At 39.4% G+C, this 25,711-nt stretch overlaps 1 protein-coding gene across 1 annotated transcript in view; it reads left to right on the top strand.

Annotated features, from left to right (window-relative positions):
• Positions 1–25,711, top strand: part of Cps1 (carbamoyl-phosphate synthase 1) — a 109,754-nt gene that overhangs the window by 14,802 nt on the left and 69,241 nt on the right. The window contains exons 2-13 of the mRNA XM_057761411.1: positions 621–730; positions 3,845–3,989; positions 4,863–4,952; positions 6,849–6,905; positions 9,828–9,920; positions 14,485–14,574; positions 17,990–18,118; positions 18,668–18,774; positions 19,573–19,711; positions 20,853–20,930; positions 22,624–22,722; positions 24,383–24,478. Of these exons, the coding sequence (XP_057617394.1) occupies positions 621–730; positions 3,845–3,989; positions 4,863–4,952; positions 6,849–6,905; positions 9,828–9,920; positions 14,485–14,574; positions 17,990–18,118; positions 18,668–18,774; positions 19,573–19,711; positions 20,853–20,930; positions 22,624–22,722; positions 24,383–24,478 (1,233 nt within the window). The remainder of the gene's footprint in view (positions 1–620; positions 731–3,844; positions 3,990–4,862; positions 4,953–6,848; positions 6,906–9,827; positions 9,921–14,484; positions 14,575–17,989; positions 18,119–18,667; positions 18,775–19,572; positions 19,712–20,852; positions 20,931–22,623; positions 22,723–24,382; positions 24,479–25,711) is intronic.

Genomic DNA, 25,711 nt, shown 5'->3' with positions numbered 1-25,711 from the left:
TGCAATATGCTTTTAGTGTTCCACAGGGTTTACTGTTGTATCAGTATTAATGGAGTGATACAGCTTCAACTTCTCCACAACCGTGACACGGTGTGGAGAGGGCAGCCCCGGGGACACTTTCACCAAATACCAGAACTCTGTGGAGCATAATTTAATAGGTAATCTCAAGGATTCCTTCTAGCTCTAAACCTCTGCGTGAACATGAGCTGTAGGTATAATTCATGATGCCTTTGTAAGCTCACAGACTTCCCTTAAAGGTATACTTGAGCAAAGCTAGGGAATGTTAAGGAGAAAAAGTCACTAGTGGTAGCTACCACTAACACGAAGCGTTTCTACTTTGCCAACAACTCCACAAAGTAGCCATAGACTAGGCAATGTATCGACATGCTTCAGTTCCTCTTCCAAGCAAAACAAAGCAAAACACCTGCTAGCAACAGAAACCATCTATTCGGAGAAAGGTTTCAAGAGGCACAGAACAGCCCAATGCTTGGGTAGGACGATTTCAAGAAATCTGCCGAATGCTTATTTATGCCTGGATACTTTATCTTCAGAATTTTATTTTTCTCTGTGTGTCTAGTGTTTTGATTTTGCTCCTGAGATTCATGCATCTGCTTCTTTAGGCACAGACAGCACACATTGTCCTGGAAGATGGAACGAAGATGAAAGGTTACTCCTTTGGCCATCCATCCTCAGTTGCTGGTGAAGTGGTTTTTAACACTGGCTTAGGAGGGTGAGTATTCTGTCCAAATGCTTTTCCCTCTATGTAGAAGGCCTGGGTGATGTAACTCATGATAACATGTTGAAATCACTGCACCATTGAATTGCATACTGTAGTGCCATAGGGCTTTGTGTATTTCCTATGTAGCCAGCTGGGAAGACAGGTATAGACACATACTTGCTGTTCCTGGAAAAGAAATAGAACATAGAAGCATCATGGCCCCTTAAACAAAACAGAAAGAAACTAATCCTAGAAATGTATGTTGTGAAGACATCAGTTGAGACTCCCAAATGGGGAAGTATTGATCTGATGGCAGTGAAACTTGAAGCATGGGAAAGAGAAAGCATCGTCTCAAGGAAGTTAATCCCACTTCGGCACATTTAATAAGAACACGAGTGTTTTGTATAATTTTGTCTTTGAATCAAAAAGATGTATTAATAAGATAAACTAAGACAGGCCAGCAGAGACCACATATCTAATATTTCTTTAAAGATTTATTTATTTTTGTTATTTATTTGTGTGTGTGTGTGTGTATGTGTGTGTGTGTGAAGGAACACACGGTAACCAGAAAATGGATCTCCCTGGAGTAGGAACTATGGGCAATTTTGAGTTGTTTAATATTAATGCTAGGAACTGAACTTTGGTTTGCCAACAGAGCAGTAAATGCTCCTAACTCATGAGCCATCTCTTTAGTTTCATATCTAGTATTTTTAATAGTTATCAGTTATGACCCAATTTAGTATTTAAGATTTACTAATGAATGGGCGACAATGACAATGATAACTGTTATATAATTCATGTGACTGATCTTACCTAGACAATCTGGGGAGCAGGAGACTGCACTTCTGGTCTCAGGATGCAGTAGCAGAGAATGGGATGTTGAACCTTACTTCATCTTTTGGAGTGTCAGCTTCCCTGTGTACAAAGCAAGGGGGCTAAAATACACAGTATGACAGCTGGAGACGTAAACCACGTGTATTTTAGGAAAAATAGGAAGCTATTATTTTAAAAGGTTTCCTTTAGAGAGTCAGTCGGCTAGCTTTCTATGAGATATTTGATGAACACTTCAGGGAAATTCACATTAGCCTTGTAAGGAGAAAGGAGCATTGGGTTAACTGATACTGAGTGTATTGATAGATCAAGCCTGTCATGATGTTATTAATGTTCAGTTTCCCTAATCCTCACCTCTCTCTGTAAAATGAAGACTATTAGTGGTTTTAAAATCAGCGCCAGTGGTGAGAACATTAAATTACAGCGTATAAAACCTGTTTGCAAAGTTTTGCTTCGCCAGGCAATCATTTAAGCTTTTCGACAACACTAATTACTAGCTGTGTTAATATACCTGCCAACAAACAACTGTTTAATAGAGATCAGAATGATGGAGGGCACTAGAGTTTTCTTCCTGGAGATAGATTACGGGTAATAAATCTTGTCACATCACAAAAGTCAAACAGGACCTGATGGATTAATTTGCTTTCAACACTGTAGCTCTCTAGCGCATGCTACATTTATGAACTCACTAGAGAGTACCATATGCCTGTGTTTAAGGAAAAGGCCAGGTCCCTTAAAGAAAGAAGCCAAGGAAGATAAAATTAATTCAAAGCCTTTTTTCTTGGTGTAGAGGAGATGTTCATGTGTTGGATTAGTCCACAGAACTTATGTTTTTTGAGATATGTAGATCTCATCTACTGTCTGGCTCTCTCAGTAACATGGTTATAATTGTTTTTTTTTTTCATCTTCAAGAAATGCGTTTATATTGTGTATAAGCCTTGGTTAAAAATTTATTAGTTGTTGACAGGTGAGAGGCATCTGAGAAACAAGCTGATGGAAGCTTGAGTCTGTGCATGTCTCCGGGGAAGGTAGAACGGGAAGACAAAGTGTTCTGTTGACAAAGTTAGTTCTGGGAGGACTTAGCTTGGAAGGGGTTGAGGAATTTATGTTGACTGCTATCTGAGCTGTATTGGATTGGTTTCAAGGTTGTCGATTCCATCCTGCTCAGCACCTAAACTCACACTTGCTGTAGTAATCCACAAGCGAGATTTGTTCTCAGTCTGCAGGAAGACAAAATGTAAGGGGACAGGAAAAAAGAAATCAGCTATAGTATCTTCAAATGCATGGAATAAGTGTTGCTAGTTCCTAGTATTTATGGGAAAATGTCTCCCTCCCCACATAATATTTTACACACACACGCCTCCAACTTTAAAATTCTTTATTCCTTCCAAATTCCATTTTCAGTACTGTACTTTAAAATAGTTATTTGGCTTCTTAAATTTTTGAGTCAGTAATGCTGTAGGTGAGTGATATTTTTCCAAATTTACAATAGCTATCAAATTTGTAAGCTTCATTCCAATTCTAAATGATTTTTAAATCAATATTCTTGAGTTATTTTTTCATGTGCATTGATGCCTTAGTTTGTTTCTTTACTGAGTTCTAATCTCTGTATGCGCCCATGTTGTTATCACTGTCACAATGGGTTATTCTTCAGTATCCTAATGCATATTGAAAAATTATCTTCAGCTTTTTGATGGTTAATAAGTTTGAGAAACTTTTAGTCTTGGACAGTATCAGTTTTTTTTCTCAATATCTAGTAGGCTATGGAAGCCTTTAAAATATCTGCAAATATTAAATTGGCAACAATGTATAAAAAGTTAAAATATTGGCCAGGCAGTGGTGGTGCATGCCTTTAACCCTAGTACTTGGGAGGCAGAGGCAGGTGGATCTCAATGAGTTCAAGGTCAGCCAACTAGGGATGTTGCAAAGAGAAACACTGTCTCAAAACCAACCAAACAAAAACAAACCAAAAAACCAAAAACATAACCAAACTAAGTAAAAAAAAAGAAATCCCAAAAATAATTATTAAATAAATTCAAATATTTTTAAGTGAAAGAATAAAAAACATGAAAATTACCCTTGCATCAGAGTCAGCTTTTCTGCTCATATTAGGCACATCATGGATAAAAATTTGGCATCCTCAGGAAATTTCTTTAGGATTGCTAAAGCCTAAAGTCAGATTTTAGGAGTTTGACCTCATAGTCTTTTGATTCAATGGTTCAGAGACTAAGAATATGTTCGTACCATAATGGTTTTGCACTTGTATGCCTGATACACTCTGCCACGTCTTCCTAGGTACCCGGAAGCACTTACTGACCCTGCCTACAAGGGGCAGATCCTCACCATGGCCAACCCAATTATCGGGAATGGTGGTGCCCCTGACACCACGGCACGAGATGAGTTTGGACTTAACAAATACATGGAGTCTGATGGGATCAAGGTAGTACCCGTGATGTTGTGCTAAGAGTCTCCATATGCAAACATTTAATTGATTGATGTCTAAGGATATAAGAAAGGCAAAGTTTCTCCCACAAAACTATGTAATCAATCCACATTTCAACCTTATTCCTAAGTACATGGGGATACTCTTCAACTTGACAAGTTAAAGTTTTATTATTTTTTTGTGAAGTATTTATTAGGGTACTTTAGATTTTAATGCATTGGAGGAAACTTATTTTAGCACATAAAATATTGTTACATGTCTAACTAATGAGACAATAATGATGAAAGTTTGATAATCAACTGCATATTATTTATTGCCTTTTAATTTAAGTATTAATAAAAGGTAATTTATATGGTGATTAGAAAATTAGCATATTCAGATTCTCTAGTCAAGGATATTTGGATATTATCTTGGATTATGAGCGTATAAACAATTTAAGATTGACATTCTTACTTCACTCCCTGTCTACTGTTCTGTTCAGAGCAGCGCGGGTCTCATATTTCTGTTTCCTCAGTCTTTTGCGCATGTATATTAAGAAGGTTATCTTATCTATTATGCACATTAAATAACTAATTGCAAACTATATTATTGATAAGCAAAATAGTTGAAAGGCACACTGGAAGAGACAGTCCCTTCATTTGGGGATTTGCCTCTAAGGCAAACCTGCTTTCCCAAAGGACTGCTAAGAAAAAAATAATAAACTTAAATAAAAGTGTTGATAGCCTTTTCTTACATCTTGTCTTCAGAGTTTTAAGACTCTTTATCAATGGCTAAAAATATATTAAAAAATGCAAACTTAACCTTTAAATTGAGTCGCAGGAAGTACATGTTTGGTGAATCCCCTTTCAAAGTTTCTGTTCTTCTTTCTAGGTGGCAGGCCTGCTGGTGCTGAATTACAGTAATGACTATAACCATTGGCTGGCTACCAAAAGTCTGGGGCAATGGCTGCAGGAGGAGAAGGTGAGACTTTGGATAGATTTCATTTCTCCGGTAACTGGTTACTGGGTCTAGGGGAAACCTGGGAGGTCCGGAACTACTTTAAATAAAGACGATGAAGATGTTTGTGCAACTTTGGGGTTTACAACATCATCATCATCATCATCATCATCATCATCATCATCATCATCATCATCATCATCATCATCATCATCATCATCATCAACAACCACGATCTTGTATATTGTGCAATCTTTCCAGAACTCAGGCTCTGAATACACAGAACTGCATTTTTCAGTTTATCCACTAGATGGTGCCGACACAGTTGTAGCAGTGTTAATCACTTAGAAAATGCAACAAGGAACATTTTAGAAATTTCCATTCTCTTGAGCAATATTAGTCACCCCTCCAATGTCATCTATAGTTTAGCCCCCCATTCTGGGTTCTAGAACAAGGTCTACTATAACTATGAGCTGTATTTGTAGGGTGTATAATCATTCCATCCAATATTTTCTGTCATCTTTAATTCTTACCAGTATAGATACTCACCAAGTATTTTGAGTTTTAAACATTATGATAAACTAAGTGGATATAATTTCACTTAAAGTTATATGGAAAACTGTTAAACTTTGCATTCTTTCCATAGTTTAAATGCTAATACCTTATCAGAGGATTCACCTTGAGTGTTAGGGATACTTGAATGGACAGACTTTTGCCATTTAGTTTCATCTTCACTGCTACTGCAGCTGGCTTTGTTCAACTGCTGCTAATCCTGTACCTGATAGAATGCTATGCCCAGGAAATTCTGATTCTCCAATGAGGGTTCACCTATTGGGAATCAGTGTTACCTCTGTGTGACAAAGTAAAAATTAAAAACAAAAATATTGGTCCTGAATTCCTAGGTCTTAGTTCTTAAAATTTATAAGGCAAGAAGGCACTTCTGTTGTGTCCTGGGTCACCACTGATTTATTCTCAGTCATTAAATTTTTATGTATCTTGATTTGGAAGATAGCTAGTTTCTGTATGGTTATTTAGCTCTCAATCTCCCCCTCTGTGTTCCTCTGTTTGCCTCTCCTTGTCTGTCTGTCTGTCTCTTTGCCTCCTCTTTTTACACCTCTCTTCTTTTTTCTCCTTGTTCTCTGTCTCTCTGACTCCCTTCCTTCTTTGTGTCTCCTTCTCTTTGTCTATTCATCACACACGCACACACACACACATATTCGTTGTGTTAGCTAACACATTCAATTTTCTTTACATTAAAATTAATCATTTTAGTTTCAACTTGTTAGAGTATGCTTTCAATATATGAAGACCATGGCTGTCTTTATCCAATCTAATAAAAAACGAAAAGAAAACCAAAGGAAGTATTGACTAACTGATAAATAAGATGGAAAAATATTAGAAAAACATAACTATACAACACAAATCTTAAGAAAAAAATGTGTTGAGTACCCACTGCATATCAGAAATTTTTGACTCAAGACATATTGGTTGGCATAATTCTTTCTTATAAAGTTCACTGATTTGACTCTAAAACACAGATTTTAAAAAATATATGTTGTACCTAACAAAAACTTATACACATATTTCAAACAATATATATGCATGCACACTTGACTCATTTCAAAATGGCTCTTTGTGTAGACTGTAACCTATTTAATATCCGAGGTTAAGCACCAAAGCCGTTGCAAGGGAGTGATGTGCAGAAATTCTGAGGACAATTGCGGGCAGTAGGAGTCTTGTGCTCAAGTGGAGCAGCAATTTCCCTCGAACTGACAACACCATCACCCTGGGTCAGGGAAGGGAAGGGTGGGAAAATTATTTACTGCTCGAGAAGATAGATGAGGCTTAGAGCACAACTTGAAAACAATATGCTGGCTCTAATCGCCTCTCATTTCACTGTCACCGGGGTTTTCCTTACAGGTCCCTGCAATTTATGGAGTGGACACAAGAATGCTGACTAAAATAATTCGGGATAAGGTATGATCATCATCTTTAGCTGAATGCGTGCCTCTTCTCATTTCCCCCAGTGCATGAAGGACTCACTGATGTGCAGAGGAGGAAACCTGGCCGCCCCCTCTTCTCATTTCTATGTCACTGTCCTTCACCCTTCTGATGTGGTTTCCAGGACTGAATCCTGGGTGTCCCTGAGATCCACTTACCTGGTCAGGATTTATTGAGTGCCTACTATGTGTTGATTACGACAACAAGGCAAGGCATTGTAATTCTGCTCACATGACAAGCCCCAAACCAGAGTCCTCCACGCTGAAGAACGCAAACTGGAAACGATGTAATATTGGTGTCATTGTTTACTCGGCTCTCCAGGAAGAGTTGTTTATGAAATTAGCAAGTTTTCTGTCACGAGTGTGGGTTACCTCAGTTAGAGGGTCCTTCCTAAGACTGGATTAATAGGCAAAGAGACACAAGGCAAGGTTTTGCCAGCTGCTCTGCCTGATGGCGACATCTGGTCCCGTTTGAGAATGCCATCGTGCCATCACCACCTGCCCCTTCTTCCTGCTCCTGTGCATGTTTCCTGCATACATCTCCATAGCCCAGACAGAGAGACACAGTCCCTCATTAGTGTTCACCAAATTCCCCCAACGTACCTACACTTTCTCACCAAATGTTAACACATTCAAAAGGAAACAAGACAGTTTGGTAGTCTATACCAACACAGGTCCTCCCAGGAAATCCGTTGCGAATTTGTTGTTAGAATTTAGTCAGGCCTCTGCATCTGTAGGTTTTGTACAAACGATTAAAAATTGCTTTTAAAATTTCTTATATTTTATCATTTCCCCTAAAAATACAGCATCCTGCCTCTTCACATAATGCTTGCATTGTATTAACTACTGTAAGTGACCTAGACTTGATTTAAACTCAGATTCATTTTATGTGATGCGTCTGAGCACGGTGGATTTTAGTATTCAAGGAGGCTCCTAGAACCAGCACCACAAGGGTAGCCAGGGCAAGTGTATTGACATAGCCACTGTAAATGGAAAGGAGCAGTGGTATTGAATGTGAGAGAGGGGCAGCAGCTCTGACCAGGCAGAAGGCAGGAAGAGCTCATGCTGCCGCCGGCTCTGCTTCTCACTGCGTTATTCCTACAGCGGTTTTCCCGGGAAGAGGCTTTAGTGAGATTCTGTATTCCAAGCGGATTCTCATGTTTTCCTAGTTTAACAGTGTGTGGAACTTGTAAACAGTAATGTAGCATCTAGGACCAGACCAGAAGGAATTCAGAATGCAATTTAGGCTGCAGAATTGGCAGGCTGGAGAGAAGACAGCCAGGCCTGATGACTGTGAAAACTCTTTCCAAGACCACACTGCGTCTTCTGTCACCGGTGTGCTGGGCTCACATGAACTCTACTTTTTATTATAGCGACTTTGATTTTTAAAAAATCTAGTTGAATAGTATATGGCACGTAGCAGCATTATAGGTTACAACTGCTTATGGCTGATATTGACTCATACCAAAAATATGAGTTGTAACTTTCACTTCTGTTACTCATAGTTTGAAAACTCAAATTGCATTTCACATAGCATTAGGAGACAACAGGTTTCAGGATTTAGGGTGTATAAGTATAGAAAAGTGTACTTGGATCTAAAAGGTAGGCAGAAATCACCACACACTTCAGTTTGAAAGTAAAAGGGGGTTTTGGGTTATTCTCCTAGGCTTTGGTTTAACACCCTGACTTTCACAACAGCACTAAAATCCATGGTGCTTCCACAGCGTGCCGGAATTTTCAACCTGTGTCCACACAATGACATCTCTAAAAAGACCAGTTAAGAGGGAAATAGACCTTTTGTTTCCTTCAGTGTAGGGAAATCCCGATAAGTAGATACAACATGTCATTTCCTAGACATCTCTAAGCAGACTTCCTGACAAACAAGTACATCTCAATATGCAGCTATAAAAACAAGATAACTTTGCCATGTCCAATCTAGCAAGACTGATTGTGAAAATGTCATAGAGGGTTGAGCATTCCTTAAAGATCATGCAATCTGGTACACCTACATACTGATGTGTCTAACATGATGATGTGCTTTTATTGTGGCTTCTAGAAATTTCTGACATAACAAATTGCATTTTCACCTTTTTTTGAGGTTCAAATTTGCTATCAAATTATATAATAAGTTCTTTTTATTTCTTGGTAGTTTTTAGATGTCATCTTTTCTTTCCAACAAATTATTTTGTCTGCTTCGGTTGTGTAATAGTTTTAAGCCCAATGCACTAGGGTCCCTGGGTCTCTGATTAGTCTACCTAGTTTGGAATCTGTTGACCTGAATTCTGGTGAACTTTAATGGCCTCAGCTCTCCAATAGCTTCTCACAGGACTGGGAAGACAGCTCAGTTGGTAAAATGCTTCCCTGGAGACTTTGAGGAACTGAGCTTGAGTCTCACCCATGTAAAGAAAATCCTGTCCATAGTGATGCATTCTTGTTATCGCAATGCCAGGGAAGCAGAGATGGGTAGATCCCTATGGCTGAAGGACCAGCGAGCCTGGTGTGGCCAGAAAGCTCCAGGCCAATGAAAGACCTGCTGTCAAGGCAGACAGCACTCGAGGAATGACACCTCAGTTGACATCTAGCCGCCATTTGCATATTCTTGTGAGCACACATGTACCCTCCATTTGCATATGCTCATAAACACATACTTATGTGAACACACATGTACCTGTTCACCCTCCTCCACTCACAAGGAAAAAATTAATTGTATTTCCTTGAGCATTTCCTGAAAAGCAGGTGCCAACTACTTTTTGTCGTTTCTGTTTGAGAAAACGAAGACCTGTTGATGGTTCTAAGCTATGAAGACATCTAAATGACAACAGCTGTCCATAGTCTCTGTGGGCTTCTGCTTCCAGAATAACGTGTTCCTTCCCACTGCATCTGCTTTTTAATTCACTAGGGCACCATGCTTGGGAAGATTGAATTCGATGGCCAGTCCGTGGATTTTGTGGATCCCAATAAACAGAATTTGATTGCTGAGGTTTCAACCAAGGTGAGAAAATTTTCTTCTTACTTTTTTGTTTTATTTTATCCACTTTAAGCGTACTAGTTTTATAACATTAAAATCTTTATCTTTCATTTCCCATAAGTGCCTGATCTGAAAGGGGAAAGTGGCCCCACAGCAGCTGATACATATGCTCTCGAATCTTTGCTTGTCAAGTCAGAAGCCTTTCTTACAGACATTCTTGGCAATCTCAAGCCACCATTTAGAAGCTTTTCCCTATAATTTTAGCTTCCCTCTTGTCTTTCACTTATTCCCTAGTTTGGGGCTTTAGACCACAGTAAATAGAGAAGGCACAGAAGTGCTAAAGGCAGATATAATACTGAGTAGGATAGAAAGCTAAAACCCCGAAAGGGAAACGAGGGAACACTATAGGAATTAGACAAAATAATAGCCAGGCATGCTCATGCATGCCTTTATCCCCAGCACTAGGGAGGCAGAGGCAGCTGGATCACTGTGAGTTTGAGGTCAGCCTTGTCTACAGAATGAATTCTAGGACACCCAGGGCTGTTACACAGAAAAACCCTGTCTTGAAAAACCAAAAAAACACAAAATCCAAAAAACAACAGAGAGAGAATAAAAATAATAAAAGTCTAGGGTCATTTTGTGCAGGGAAAATATTTCTTTCTTTCTTTTTTAACTAGTTAATTTCTGCAAACCAATTCCAGTCATTCCTCCCTCCTCTCTCCCTGCTACCCCCACCTACCCTCATCCTCTCTTCAGAGAGGATAAGGCCTCCCCTAGGAAGTCAACTAAGTCTGTCCCCTCATCTTGTTGAGACAGGATCAAGCCCCCGCCCCCCGCAGCATACCAATGCTGAGCAAGGTGTCTCTCCATAGAGAATGGGCTCCACAAAATCAGCTTATGCACTAGGGTTAGATCCTGGTCCCACTGCCAGTGACCCCACACACTGCCCAAGCTCCACCATTGTCACCTGCCTTCAGGGGACTTAGTTCAGACTTATGCAGGTTCCCTAGTAGTCAATTCAGAGTCAGTGAGCTCCCACTGGCTTGGGTCAGCTGGTTCTGTGGGTTTCCCCATCATGGTCTTGGCACCTTTGCTCATATTATCAATCTTTCCTCTCTTTGATTGTACTCCAGGAGCTTGGCCCAGTGCTTAGCTGTGGATCTCTGGATCTGCTTCCATCAGTTTCTGAATGAGGGTTCTTTAAGGTAGTCCTCAATCTGATTACAGGGGAAGGCCAGTTAAGGCACCCTCTCTACTATTGCTTAGATTCTTTGGTGGGGTCAAACTTACTGTGTATATTTGAGCTAAAGAACTAATACTCACAATGATGTCTAAGTAACTAAGTGTTTGTTTATAAGAAGGTAGAGAACTCTTTAGAGCCATGCCTCTTGGTCTTTTAATGAAGGTGTGAATGGATCTTGTGTGACACTCTCTCTGACCTTGGAGATCATAAGAGTCTGGTAGGAGAAGCAAACACGTCAGCTGGCATGTACAGAATCCTGTGGTAAAGCTGTCCTTGGCATGCTTACAGGCCACTGCAAAACCATTCATGGTGCATCACCACAATGAGACAGGTGTGTCACAGAAGGCTGGGTGGACGTGTGAAGGCAGACACAAAGAGCCAGCTGTTAGAGATAGATAAACAGAAATCAAGCTGTTTCAGGCAGAAAGGATGGTATGTGTTTGAGAGGCAGAGATTTGCAGCAAGCTAGGTGTGTCTGATGAGTTATACATAGGTTGATAGGTAGAAGCAAAGGAATCAATTATTTGAATGATACATTTGGCAGGTGATGAGTGGATGCCAACTAGATCCAGAGAGTTTTATGTATTAAAGCTTCACTGGATGCCGAGCTTTACTGGGAATTATGGGAAATTCATTCAGCATTTTTTTTTTTTTTTTTTTTTTTTTTTTTTTTTTTTGGTTTTTCGAGACAGGGTTTCTCTGTAGCTTTGGTGCCTGTCCCGGAACTAGCTCTTGTAGACCAGGCTGGCCTCGAACTCCCAGAGATCCACCTGCCTCTGCCTCCCGAGTGCTGGGATTAAAGGCGTGCCCCACCACCGCCCGGCTCATTCAGCAATTTTTGGAGCAAAGGAGAGGTGGACAAAGGATCCAGGAACTTGAAAACAAAATCATAGGATTTTTCCAAATGTCAGCAACACTGACTTGGAGAAATTTACCTTAAAAATTCTGTGGTCAGTTAAAAACCCTATATGATACATTCATTTTCAGGATCCTAAGACAAATTCACACATACAGGTGTTTGTGATGTTTTATATAGCTTCTTTCATTTGATATAGAAAGCATATGTGATTGATCCTCTGTAAATGCAGGCTCCATATTTGCGTATCTAACTAAATATGAGTCAAAACTACTGAAAATTATGATATATAATATAAATTTGTACCTCCTTTTCTTCTTGCCATTTTCCTAACAATACAGCTCAGTGCAATGACTATTGACATGAAATTTATCTTTTATTAGTTACTGTAAGTCAGCGCTCACTTTAAGTGTGCAAGGTCTATGAAATATCACATGGTTTTAGAAAAGGGGTTTCAGAATCTGTGGGTTTTGTTCCTCAGAGTGGCTGGGCTGGTGCATCTTCCAAGGAGAATGGCTAGATGAGTGAGTGTAAAATGAGTTTAAGTAGAGAACAGCAGAAATGAGCATATCTGTCTATTTATTATCCATCTGTCTATCTACCTATACATTTTTCCATCCATCTATCTATCCTCTATCTATTTATCCATCCATCCATCTAACATATCTATCATCTATCATCTATCTATCTATCTATCATCTATCTATCTATCTATCTATCTATCTATCTATCTATCTATCTATCATCTATCTATCTATCTATCTATCTATCTATCTATCTATCTATCATCTATCTATTATCTATCTATCTATCTATCTATCTATCTATCTATCTATTATCTATCTATCTATCTATCTATCTATCTATCTATCTATCTATCATCTATCTAGCTATCTATCTGTCTATTATCTATCTATCTATCTATCTATCTATCTATCTATCTATCTATCATCTATCTATCCATCCATGTATCATCTATCATCTGTGATCATCATCTATCATCTGTGTGTGTGTGTGTGTGTTTGTGTGTGTAGGTCAGAAGACAACTTTGCAGAGTTTGTTTTCGACTCTCACCTTTATGTGGGGGTACAGATAATGAATTCTGATCTTTAGGCTTCTGCAGTAAGTGCTTTATGTACTGAGTCATCTCAACAGTTCTATATTTTTATCCATGCCAAATAAAGGACAAAAATCTTAGTGACAGCAGCTGGTCCTGTTAATGCCTTTGTAATTGAATAATGTTGTGACATCTGTGATAAATGTGTATGTATATCAGGAAGTTATATAAATTTTGTGAGTTTTGTTTGACTATATGCCTTGGAAATGTTGGTTATTTAATTCCTTGTCATATTATTGCAATTTGATATAGCTAAACTAGCTGGTAGCATGGTTTTACTTTATAGCAGGAGTTCCAGGTTAGGAATAAATCAGTACTTTTACAAATTAGTTGACAAGAGACATTGCCTGTGTCATTAATGATCAGTTCAGTAAAATTCCCTAGATGCAGTGTTTTCTCTCCCGAAAGCCACAGAAGGAGAAAGTAAATGGCCAACATCCCTTTCATATGTTTTACTCAAACACACTTTGATGATTATGAATATTTGCTATATATAGACTTTGTGAGAGGTAGACGTTTCGGTTAAAGCAAAAGTTCTTTCAAACATTCAGGTTGCATCATTCATCCAATACCTTTGTCAAGATGTGGAGTCATTCTAAATTCAGAGTAGTCTAGCTAACTCTTGAAGCCAGGACCAGTGTGGCCACCAAGGCTCTAGGCTTCTTGCTTTCTCTTTTATTCCTTTTGTTTCTTTGACTGGAGCATTGCTTCTTGGGTAAATGCCGGTGAAAATCGATCTACCTCCAAATGATTATGATATGTTCTGAGATCTTTCATATGAAATCTACCATTTAAATGCAAACGACTATCTGGTAATCTAAAGGGAGCAGGTGGTCTATACTAGCTGAGGAATTCTTATGACTCTCATATTGATTTTACCCATCCAGCCTCTCCATAAGCCTAATATGCAGTGACTTAATGCAATTGTATCTGATCTGCACTGCAATTTGATGATCAAGTGGCGTTTAAGGCATGATGTATCCATTACCTCGTCTGCCTCCTGCTGAATCAGGCAACAATATTTGAGACTTTTATTGCTAATGAGGCAAAACACGAGGATGGTGGTTAACTATGGAAGCAGCCAACTTTTTAAAGATCTTTCTTATCACCATAATGAATAGTTTATATAAAACAGCAAAGAACTTCTTTTTCTCATCGAAAAGATACAGTCTGTGTTATTTGCTGTGCTTTTCTTACAAATTGATTTTTAACTGCCTGTCAGTCACTCCCTAGCAGTTAGCAATCAATCTGTTACACATCTAAGTACAAAACACGCTCAGTGAATTTATGGCCTGGGCCTGGTACTTACACTGGGAATCTCCTCTCAATGTCTGTTTTTTTTTTTTTTTTTTTTTTTTTTTTTTAATGGCAGGATGTCAAGGTGTTTGGCAAAGGAAACCCCACCAAAGTGGTAGCTGTGGATTGTGGAATAAAAAACAATGTCATCCGCCTGCTCGTTAAGGTAAGTGATTGGCCCCCTCCAGAAGCTAGTGTTTGTAGAGCTGAGTATTGTTTGTGCCCTTTGTTCAGAAGGCTTGCTTCAGAATGTCAGGAATCTCCACTTTTCTTGCTGCCTTTGATCCACAAAATGACAATATGTCCCTGTTCAAATTAAGGATATAGACAACTATGACATTGAAAAATCCCCAAGAACCCAAATCCATGGAAAAGTGACTTTTGTCGTTTGCTTGTTATTATCATTTTATCCTCTTAGTAGCAAAGGAAGAACGAGGCTTTCTTTCTTTTTTTTTGTTTTTTTGGAGACAGGGTTTCTCTGTGGTTTTGGAGCCTGTCTTGGAACTAGCTGGTCTCAAACTCACAGAGATCCGTCTGCCTCTGCCTCCCGAGTGCTGGGATTAAAGGCGTGCGCCACCACCGCCCGGCCAGAACGAGGCTTTCTTATGGCATTGTGGTACATGCTTAGTTTGGGCTGTTCCTTCCTTCTCTCTCTCTCTCTCTCTCTCTCTCTCTCTCTCTCTCTCTCTCTCTCTCTCACACACACACACACACACACACACGGCATTAGGATCCATACAGGAGAGAGAACACATGCTTTTCTTCTGAGTCTGGGTTACCTCACTTAAAGCATATTGACTGTCCTCATCAGTTATTCTGAGGCAGCCCACACTCACGTGGAGAGTTGGAAATAAAAGACAGCCATGGTGGGTCTGACAGTGCCTCCCTCAGCCTACGTTTATTCGCACTGTATGTTTGTAGGATTATGTCCTGTAATTGTAAGACTGCCATAGCGCTCTTAGGAACTAATCTAAACTCTTAGAAAACTAATTAAACTTGAACCTTAAAAATCCTTAAGGACAATTTAACCACATTATATCAGTGTTTTTATCAAGTATTATTTTGCTAGAGTTTCTCCTCATAACCTTCCCACTTCCAGCTTCTCTGTGTCTCTGTCTGTCTCTTTCTCTCATGCACACACGTATTATCCCCACACCTCCACAAACATGCATGCTTACACTTTCACATACTTGCAAAACGTCAAATTAGTGTGGATACAGGGGGATTCTCCAATTCATCTTCACCTTCTCATTGTTAGAGACTATCAGCACTATTCAAATTATGATTTCAAATTATTCATCTTATTAGAGAAATTCTTCATGAGTCTTTTAGTAGCAGATACAAAAAGGTTCTTTTCATATTCCATTCCATTTGTAAACAGGAAATAATAGAAATTCCACAACATTGACCATAGAGTCAGTGTAAAGATCCTTTGCCCCATGCATGGGTCATATCTAAATACTCAATGCTGGCTCCGGGTTCCCCAAGGATCTCAGACTCTGATTGTTCACTGTGGTTACTGTTGTATACTGTCTTGGGGTGTCTTGTGGTGTCATTTCTCCATTCCATTTATGTCTGTTGGAAAAAACCTTCCAAATAAACCTTCAAATTCTCATCTTGCAAATGCTAGGGGAACTTTCAAAGGTACAAAATAATTAGATTTTTTTTGCCCGAATTTTCTTTATACTCCATTTACTCTCCATTTCTCTTTGTCTATGATCTTTCCTTGTTAAGTAATGTTTTTACTCTTGGAAAGTTCTATAGATTTATACAGTGTATGCTAATTGGATTCACCATCTGCTGCTTTCTTCCAACTAACTCTTCTTTTCCCATTCTGCTTCATTTCTCTTTTTATTTTGTTACGTTTTTGTTGTTAGTAACCCCTCCAGTCCAATTAGCAGTGATTATGCACACATGAGTGTCCTTCTGTCCTTAGGCATGTCTATCTAATTATTCAATTGCCCATAGCTTCTTTGATAGAGGTGGCTCCTCAGGGTCCCTCCCTCATCCACACTGGAATGCTGACTAGCTTGTTCTTGTGCTGGTCTTCTGGAGGTAATCAGAGCTACTATGAGTTGGTGTGCACCAACTTCACCCTGTCCAGAAGTCAGTATTTCACAGCTCTCCTTTCACCCACTGTCCCTTCCATGTTTGCCTGCCCCTCTCACGCAAACACCCATGAGCCTCAGATGGTGGGGGGTTGCCGTACCTGGCCCTCCTAAGCTGAGCATCAAGTCTTATTCATACCTGGTATTTTGACAAGTGGTGAGTGTCTGCAGCAACCACCACCTGCTGCCAAAAGAAGCTTGTCTGACCAAAGTTTGAGAGCAACACGGGTCTATGGGTATAAACATACATATTTGAAATCATGATTATTTAGCAGAACAGCAACAGTAATTTACTCCCTAGTACCAATGATCTCTCCAAGTCATGAGATTTTGATCAGGTTTATAGTATTAGTCACAAAAATCCCTCCTGTAGAACAGGCCTCATATCCCATTAGAGAGCAGTTAGTTAGCTCCATAATCTTAATGCCACTATCACAATAGTGGCTACATCTTGCCAGTGCTGGGTAAGGCTGCCGGTGACCTTCTTCTCCAGCAGTATGCATTACAGCTCTTGGTGCTACATAAACCAGCCAGAAAGGCAGGAGTTTTCCCTTTCAAGGACCCCGCTCTCTCTCTCCTCTTTATTTTTAATGATAAAATTTTGCTTTTCTCCCTGTCAAAATATAAATAGATTAGAAAACCCTAGGAAGAAAAGTTAAAATTTGCCAGAAAAGAAAGGAAAAGGAAAGGTTGAGACATGGTCATGCCTTTGGGGTGAGACGTGGTCATGCCTTTGGGGTGACGTGGTCATGCCTTTGGGGAGACGTGGTCATGCCTTTGGGGAGACGTGGTCATGCCTTTGGGGAGACGTGGTCATGCCTTTGGGGTGAGACGTGGTCATGCCTTTGGGGTGAGACGTGGTCATGCCTTTGGGGTGAGACGTGGTCATGCCTTTGGGGAGACGTGGTCATGCCTTTGGGGTGAGACGTGGTCATGCCTTTGGGGAGACGTGGTCATGCCTTTGGGGAGACGTGGTCATGCCTTTGGGGAGACGTGGTCATGGTTTTGCAAAGGCGGGGTGGGTTTGGCACTCTGTGCTGCAGTTACCAAGGTAATAAAAACCTTGTTCTCCTGACATGGGAAGTTTAATCCCTGAAGCCACTCTTTTTTTTTAACTTCTTTTTTTTAATTAAAGAAATTTCTACCTCCTCCCCGCCTCCTATTTCCCTCCCCCTCCTCTCCCCCTCCCCCCACTCCTTTCCCCAGGCTGAAGAGCAGTCAGAGTTCCCTGCTTGTACGAGTGTGCCACTTGCTTTTTCATAGATAAAAGTTCAGTGCTTCCTATTGATCATTGGTACACCTTTGTTATAGAAAGCACAATAAGCTACTAAAATCATATTTTATTCAGTGCTATTTTATTAAACATTATTTTTAAAATTTCATTTAGAGGCTAGTTTTTCAAAAGAAGACTGAGCAAAAGCACACATTGATGAAGCAAACATTTGGTTCATCTTTCTTGTGTTTCTTTTTCAGCGAGGTGCCGAAGTACATTTGGTTCCTTGGAATCACGACTTCACCCAGATGGAGTACGATGGACTTTTGATTGCTGGGGGCCCTGGGAATCCAGCTCTTGCCCAGCCACTAATTCAAAATGTGAAAAAGGTGCTGTGAGCCTGGGGCTTGGGGACTGCTGCCTGGGAGGGAAGGGCATCTGCTCTGTAGTTCAAGTAGGTTTGGTTTCATTCATTCATGTAGTTTTAGGACTTACATTAGTACTTGGGAGGCAATTTTAGCATAGTTATTTCAAAGAAAAACCAGTGAGGACTCTTAGAAGCATTGCTTTGCTTTGGAACAGAGGAACCTTGCCATGCTTCCTCCACTAACGATGGCTGGATGGAGTCTAATCTTCACCTCTAACAGCCCTCACGATTGAAAACTGGCAACCCAGGCTCATTACCTTGGGCAGAACCCATAAGACCTTCAAGATTTTTAAACATTAAATTATGTTTTGTTTAATCTGAAAGGCAAGAACATCTTAATGGATTCTAAGATCCATCAATTGAGTGCCTCTCTCTACATTCTAACTAGCAATTCCTTTCCTACTTCCTCCACGCCGTTCATGAGGAATGGGGGATGCTCTGGCTTTTGTTCTTTCAGAGACAGCATTTTTCCCTATCTGTCTTACTTGCTTGATGATCTTCCCTGATACAGATTTTGGAGAGTGACCGCAAAGAGCCTTTGTTTGGAATCAGTACGGGAAACATAATAACCGGACTGGCTGCTGGGGCCAAATCCTACAAGATGTCCATGGCGAATAGGTAAGGCAGCTATGAGATTGTCTGCAGCCAGGATACCTCTGAAGTACGCCGGCAACCAAACACCAAAGGCTTAGAGAATTTACATAGTGTTTCTGCAGAGCAAACGCCAGTCAGCCTATTACATAGTTCACAGTTGTCTGACCGCCTGATTCCATTCTTATTACATTTCTCAGAGGCAGCCTTCTCTAACGATAACTTTGCTATAGTTTAAGGTTATTTTCCTTCTCTTGGCATGAACCGATGTTATAATACTCGATCAGAAGGTATTCCAAAGGAAATTGTTCCGATTTGAAGCTTCGTTTCAGAACATTGATAACATTGTAAAGAGCGAGAATGACTTGAGAACACAGTGACTCAGTTTCACTTCTTTACCCCCAACACTGCTGACTTCCTCCCTCCCTCTGCACAAAGCAGAGCTCAGAAAGAGTCTGATCTGAGCACTGGTCTCTTTGTTAACTCCGAGAGTTCTCCTCTGGCTTGAAAATGATGGTAGCTCCTTCAAAATGAGTTGCTTATCTGTATTTATGCGAAGCCAGTATGCAATTTCTCTTTGTTATGAGTGCCTTTCTAAAACTGATTATGGAAGTTCAATAGACCTGTGCTTAAGACACAGCAAAGCTGCTTGAATTGAGTTTTGTTTTTGAGGCTGAAATGCTTGGGATTAATAATCTGTGACTCTTTTTACAAGGCAATTTTCACTAAAGCAGTCAAAAGGACTAAGTTTGGCTTGACGAGTAACATATGCATTCCCTTCACTTTCCTTTTCTCTCTCTTTTTTTCCTCTCCATCTCTCCCCAGAGGACAGAATCAGCCTGTTCTGAACATTACCAACAGACAGGCCTTCATTACCGCTCAGAACCATGGCTACGCTCTGGACAACACCCTCCCTGCCGGTTGGAAACCGCTCTTTGTGAATGTCAACGATCAAACAAACGAGGTAGGGACTCTCAACAAAGCTGTTCTGTTGTTCCTGAGAAGATAAGGGCTTTTCTTGTATGTTATGTATTCTCCTTTTCATGTTTAGAGTGTGTGTGTGTGTGTGTGTGTATGTGTGTGTTGCATGCAACTGTGCAGTTGTGTGCATCTGTATGTGTACACGGAGCCTGGAGCAGGATACCCAGTATCTTCTTGTACTGTTCTTCACACTACTGTCTTATGACAAGGCCACTCACTAAACTGGACCATTTTGACTTGTCTGTCCAGCAAGTTCTCAGGAACCACCAAACTCCACCCCTTAATGCTGCGGGTTAAAGCACATGCATTGACATGGTTGATAGGAATTCAAACTCTGGTCCTTCTTACTTGTAGACCAAGTGCTCTAATCCATGGGATGACCTACTCAGCCAGTCTGTCACTTCACAAGTGCAATCCTCTTACTTTCTTAGTAGTTGACTTTTTTTTTTGTTTGTTTGTTTTTTTTTTTTGTTTTGTTTTGTTTTTCAAGACAGGGTTTCTCTGTGGTTTTGGAGCCTGTCCTGGAACTAGCTCTTGTAGACCAGGCTGGTCTTGAACTCACAGAGATCCGCCTGCCTCTGCCTCTCAAGTGCTGGGATTAAAGGTGTGCGCCACCACCGCCCGGCAAAAGTTGACTTTTTAAGACCCAGCTCTTCTACCCTTCCTCAGGATCCATCTATATACTCATCACTACTAGGGGTCGGTTGATATTTATCTGCTTGGATCCAGTCCTTGGCGTGTCCTCAAGTCTCAGTATTGTAGCAGCTTTTAAGACCTTTGGGGAAGTAATTTAAGAGTTGGACCTGAGAATTTTATTTTATTTTGAAGAGACTCCAGAAGGTCCAGCCCCAAATGTTCTGGTTCAAATTTGTTTGATTTTATTATATTATGGAACCCTCATCCAGCTTCCTCTTTGCTGGGCTGTTTTCTGTTCTTCCTTAAACAGTTGGGTGAATCCTTAATGTCTCCAACCATGTTACTTAGTAACACTGGGAGTTTTCCAGCACTTTATTAAGCATTAACTTGGTTTCCTATTTGAACTTTATTATCTACTGAATAATACATTGCCATACTTGACATTTGTTGTCTTAGAAGGAATTTCTCCCTGTTTCTCATTCCTTTAGGGGATTATGCATGAGAGCAAACCCTTCTTTGGTGTGCAGTTCCACCCAGAGGTCAGCCCAGGGCCAACAGACACTGAGGTATGCCAGCCAGACCATGTCTGCTATATGCTTGAAAAAAAAAATTAGAGATGTTTGTGGGTGAAGACTCAAGAAACCAAAATAATTGGTGCACAATATTCTCAAGGATTGCATCTTGGTTTCATGCATTTTGTATTAAATTCCCGCATGAAGATCATGAAGTAAATTTTAATCTTTTCTTAAATTTAAAGTGGGAAAGCCCTTAAGAAACTCAAAGCAATGCTATGATGCTATTTTTACTTAAACGCATTATCATTCTAATATATTTAGCTCTGAAATTTACAATTGTTGTGCTATGCAAATAAATTCCCTCTTGCTCTTTCCATCTCATAACTGAAATGAAATTTTAATCCCCCATCTGTGAGTTAAAAAAATCCCCATGGCAACTGGTTGTGAAGCCACAGAAGGAGAATAAACAGCAGCAGGGCAAGGAAAGGGGCTGGGAAGGAAAGAGGCAGCCCGTGTGGTCACATGACTCACATGATTTTACAAAAGGGACCCACAGGAATGCTTAGAGCAGTCTGTTTCTAACCTGGATAGTTTTTCTATTATTTAATGAGAGCTTTTGGTTCAGTATTCAAGTACATCTTTCCAAATTAAGCTTACAACTACTCCCAGAAAAGCCTGCGTGTCTGGAGTGAGTTCCCTCTTCCTGTGCCCAGGAGCCTCCTGGAGTGCTTTGTCCATCCCTGTCAGCAGAGCCTCCAGAAAAGATGCCCAGGCAAAAGGAGGAGGAAGACATGAGTTTCCTAATGAAATTCCTACTCTTTCATCTCAGAGTGGCTTCTTAGATATGTGCATGGCTTTTTTTTTTTTTTTTTTTTTTTTTGCATTTCTCTCACTTGGACGTATCTGTTCAGAGAGTCAAAACCTGTATGTTTTAATTAATTCATGATGAACCTGGGAAAACAAAACAAATCACTAGTTACTGTCTTCATGTAATGCTTGCTAAGTTTTTTTCTTTAATTTAACATTTAACTCTTAGACTATGCTAGAACTTCAGATGTGCTCAGTATATGCAATCATTGCACCCTGAATTAGTGCTTTATTTTCCCATTCTGCCAAATTGCAAAACGAGTACTTTTGTTGACATTTATCATGTCTAGTGAAGCAACAGAAGTAAGCTCACTGGGAAAGTTTAAGAATAATTTTAAGGGGTCATTTTTTAAGAGCTGACAGAAATGAGAGAATATTATTTCTGACTTTGAAGCGTGAGTGTTCTAGCTTCAAGTTTTCTTCAGCTAGAGTTTGAGTCATACAAATGATATACAATTAAAGAACTAAAATCTTGATATTCTCAAAAGGCAGCATGGGATGTGTTTATTGTCTGTAGAAAATGTCTCATCTTAAAGGACTTGAGGTGAACAGAGGCCAGAAGGCTCCCAAAGATTATAGGTGCAATTTTTATTTTTTTTAAATGGCATATGTGTGTGTTATGGAGCCCTTGTCTAGTTGACTCTTTTTTAGTCTTCTCTGGTCTTAATTTAATATGAGTAAATATTCAGTTATTTGACAAAACCCAAAACCCAAATTGAAACCACTAAATAGCAAAACTCCTAATATCCATGGAGCAAATTATGGTAAAAACAAACAAATTTCTCTTTCTGAAGCTTTCACTCAACTGAGCACCAGAAGTGTGCTTGGAGACCTCGTGAGTTTAGAGCATCCAACAGCTGTGGTTTTTCTTTTGTAGTACCTGTTTGACTCCTTTTTCTCACTGATAAAGAAGGGCAAAGGCACCACCATTACTTCAGTTCTGCCAAAGCCAGCGCTGGTTGCATCCCGAGTTGAGGTCAGTAGATGCAGAGACTCCATTTTGGTTTATGTATCATGTACTTTCTCTCATATGTGATGACTTATTTTTTTAAAAGGAAAATGATAGAATTTACATGAATATCTATGAAAAATGAATGCCAATATTATATGTTTTAATTATCTGCTCTTGGGAAGTCATTATAATTTGCATTAAACATTTATTTAAAAATATTTGTATTAATTCCTTGAGAATTTCATAATGCATTTTGTTCATAATGACACACCTTCCACAACTTCTATTAGATCCTTCATCCTTCCCCACCCACCCAACTTCGTGTCCTCTTTTTTTTCCTCTTAAACCTACCAAGAGCAATTTGTGGTACCCAGTGTTGTTCTTGTGTGTGTGGTTGTCCTTTGTAAAGGAATAGTCTCTTTAAAGTAAATTAGCTCTCCTTCCAGAAATTGATTCCCAGTAGCTGTTCTGCTAAAGGTGGGGCTCTATCCACTTCCTCCCTCTGTTCTGAACTTTTGTGTCTCCTGAGCTTACACAGGTTTTCTGTATATTGTCACCAACATCATGTGTTCATATCTGCAATTTCCCTAATGTGTTTAATACAATCACTCAGTCCCTCTGGCTTCTACAATCTTTCTGCCCCTCTTCATAATGATCTCAGAACCGTGGGAGGAATGTGCTGGATATATATACACACATATACATGTATATGTAAATATATGTACATATGTTCCATTCATATATATATATCTTCCATTTAGGGCTGAGTGTTTCCAGTCTCCCACTCTCTGCATAGAACCTCTGTCTAGACAAATCACAGGGCCTAGGGGAGGTCCTACTATTATTATCCTGCTAAATGGACATAGTATTATACATTTTCCTAGTGATTTACTTTTATAGCCATAGATTAGTGCATTTCTTAGGCCTCATCAGGAAAACCTCTTGTGCAGCAGATGGTAATTACTGCACAGAGATACTCACACTTGGTCAAATGGCACAGAATAAGAAATTTTCACCTACAATACTGTCTTATAAAATTTCTTTCTACTAGACTACTTATTATAAAAGCTTAATAAAAAATAGTATTACTTTTGATTTACAATTTGGTATTTTTCCGTTACCCATCCCAAACCATAGTCTTTTGTAACTCTGAGATACTTACTGAATCACTGAAGTTGAGAATTCATTTTTTAAAATATTAGATGAATCATCATTTAGTATAGTAAACAAAATTTTATTATTTACCTCTAAAGGCAAGTGCATTAAAATTAATATGTATAAGACATAAGTCATTATATATTTAAGATTTTATATTATTTGATAAAGATTCTCTCTATTTCTTTTGCATTATATAAATTTTAGAAGAATGCATTGTACTTTCAAAATATGTGTAGAGATATATGCAGGTACATTTACATGCAAATATCTTCTGTAGAGTAAATGCATTTGGTTTTTGCATATTCTTAAACCAAATATCAGCTTCTTTCAATTTTTTTGCTTAAGTAAAGAAATTGTTCAGGAACTTTGGAAGGGGCAGTGAAATTAGATTATGTTTCAGTTGTTATTCTTTGTGTCTTGGAAATGACTGTATAAACTCAGGCAACAGAGCTTGACTGTTCTCTGGCAGATGCCTTATTTTCACTCCTTGGAAATGATAGTAATGTCTCTTTCTTATTGTTTGTAGGTTTCCAAAGTCCTCATCCTAGGATCGGGAGGTCTGTCCATTGGTCAGGCAGGAGAATTTGATTACTCAGGATCTCAGGCTGTAAAAGCCATGAAGGTGAGAGAGCATGAGCTTTCCCAGGGTTGGTACACGCTCCTTAATGACTCTAATTAGTCGTTTGTAGTTGAGATTTATGAGGTTTCTTTTCAAAGTCACTGTAGTTATTTTCCTTAGCTATCATTAGAATTCTATAGTAAGAGTTTGGTCAACACCAAAGATTTTAACCGCTTCAAATGTGCACTCAGCCAAGTGAAGCAGGGGAATTTATTTACATTATTGTCTTTTTTCACTGAAAACCTGAACTTTTATCTTGTTTCTACAGGGAGTTGGTAAGTATACTTGTATTTGATGTGTCAGAAGGAATCTGGGCTCTAGGCTACTTCACACCTTGTGCTAGATGCTTCAAGCATTTCTGTAGTGGAATGAAACCCTAGCTGGGTAAGCAAGGGTACCAATACATTTGTTCAAGCATAAAACATTATCACCAGTCACTAGGGAATCCTATCCCTTTATTGCTGACTTGCAAAACTGGATGATACAGCTATATTTTCAAGTGGGAAAGATTATTTAATAATACTTAAATTGGGAAAAAATAAACTTGTATCTTCGATTCATCCAGGTTGCCACTGTAATTATAGCAAAATCAACCTTTAGAGAAGTTATCTCGTGTGGTTAAGATGCTCCACTGCTGAGACAACTTGCTCTCTCTTTAATCCTCTTTCCAACAAGCTCTACATCTTGGTGATTATCAGGGCATCCAGAGGCAGTGTAAGCACTGGCTCCGTGACCCGGCCTCAGGCACTGCAGTGTAAAGGCCATTCACCAAAGACCCGGCTAGTACTGAGAAGCACAGAGATATCAGAGGGACAGCAAACATCGGAAAACAGCTGGCTAAAGTTTTCCTGTGGCCCAAGGTTACCCCGATAAATGTTGAAAAGAGCCTTAATACAATCCAGTCCCTGATTCTTCTTCCCATCTCTCCTCCCCTCCTTTCCTCTCCTATCCCCTTCCCTCTCATCTTGTTTCTTCTTATTTATTCACAGATGACCTTACTGTGCATATATTATTATTTTTTACATATTTAAAAATATTGATTCATTGCATTATATTAAGATTCAGATTCTTATTGATTAGAAGGTTTTCTTTTTTTTAATTGATTTTTCTTGATCTCTACATTTTTCTCTGCTCCCCTCCTACACTTTCCCTGCCTCTCCCCTCCCCCTCAATCCTCTCCCTAGGTCCCCTTGCTCCCAATTTACTCAGAAGATCTTGTCTTTTCAATGGTTTAGC

Source organism: Chionomys nivalis, chromosome 2 (assembly GCF_950005125.1).
Source record: "Chionomys nivalis chromosome 2, mChiNiv1.1, whole genome shotgun sequence".
Classification (NCBI taxonomy): domain Eukaryota; kingdom Metazoa; phylum Chordata; class Mammalia; order Rodentia; family Cricetidae; genus Chionomys; species Chionomys nivalis.
The sequence above is the reverse complement of the archived record's forward strand: the minus strand, read 5'-3'. Positions and strand labels throughout refer to the sequence as shown.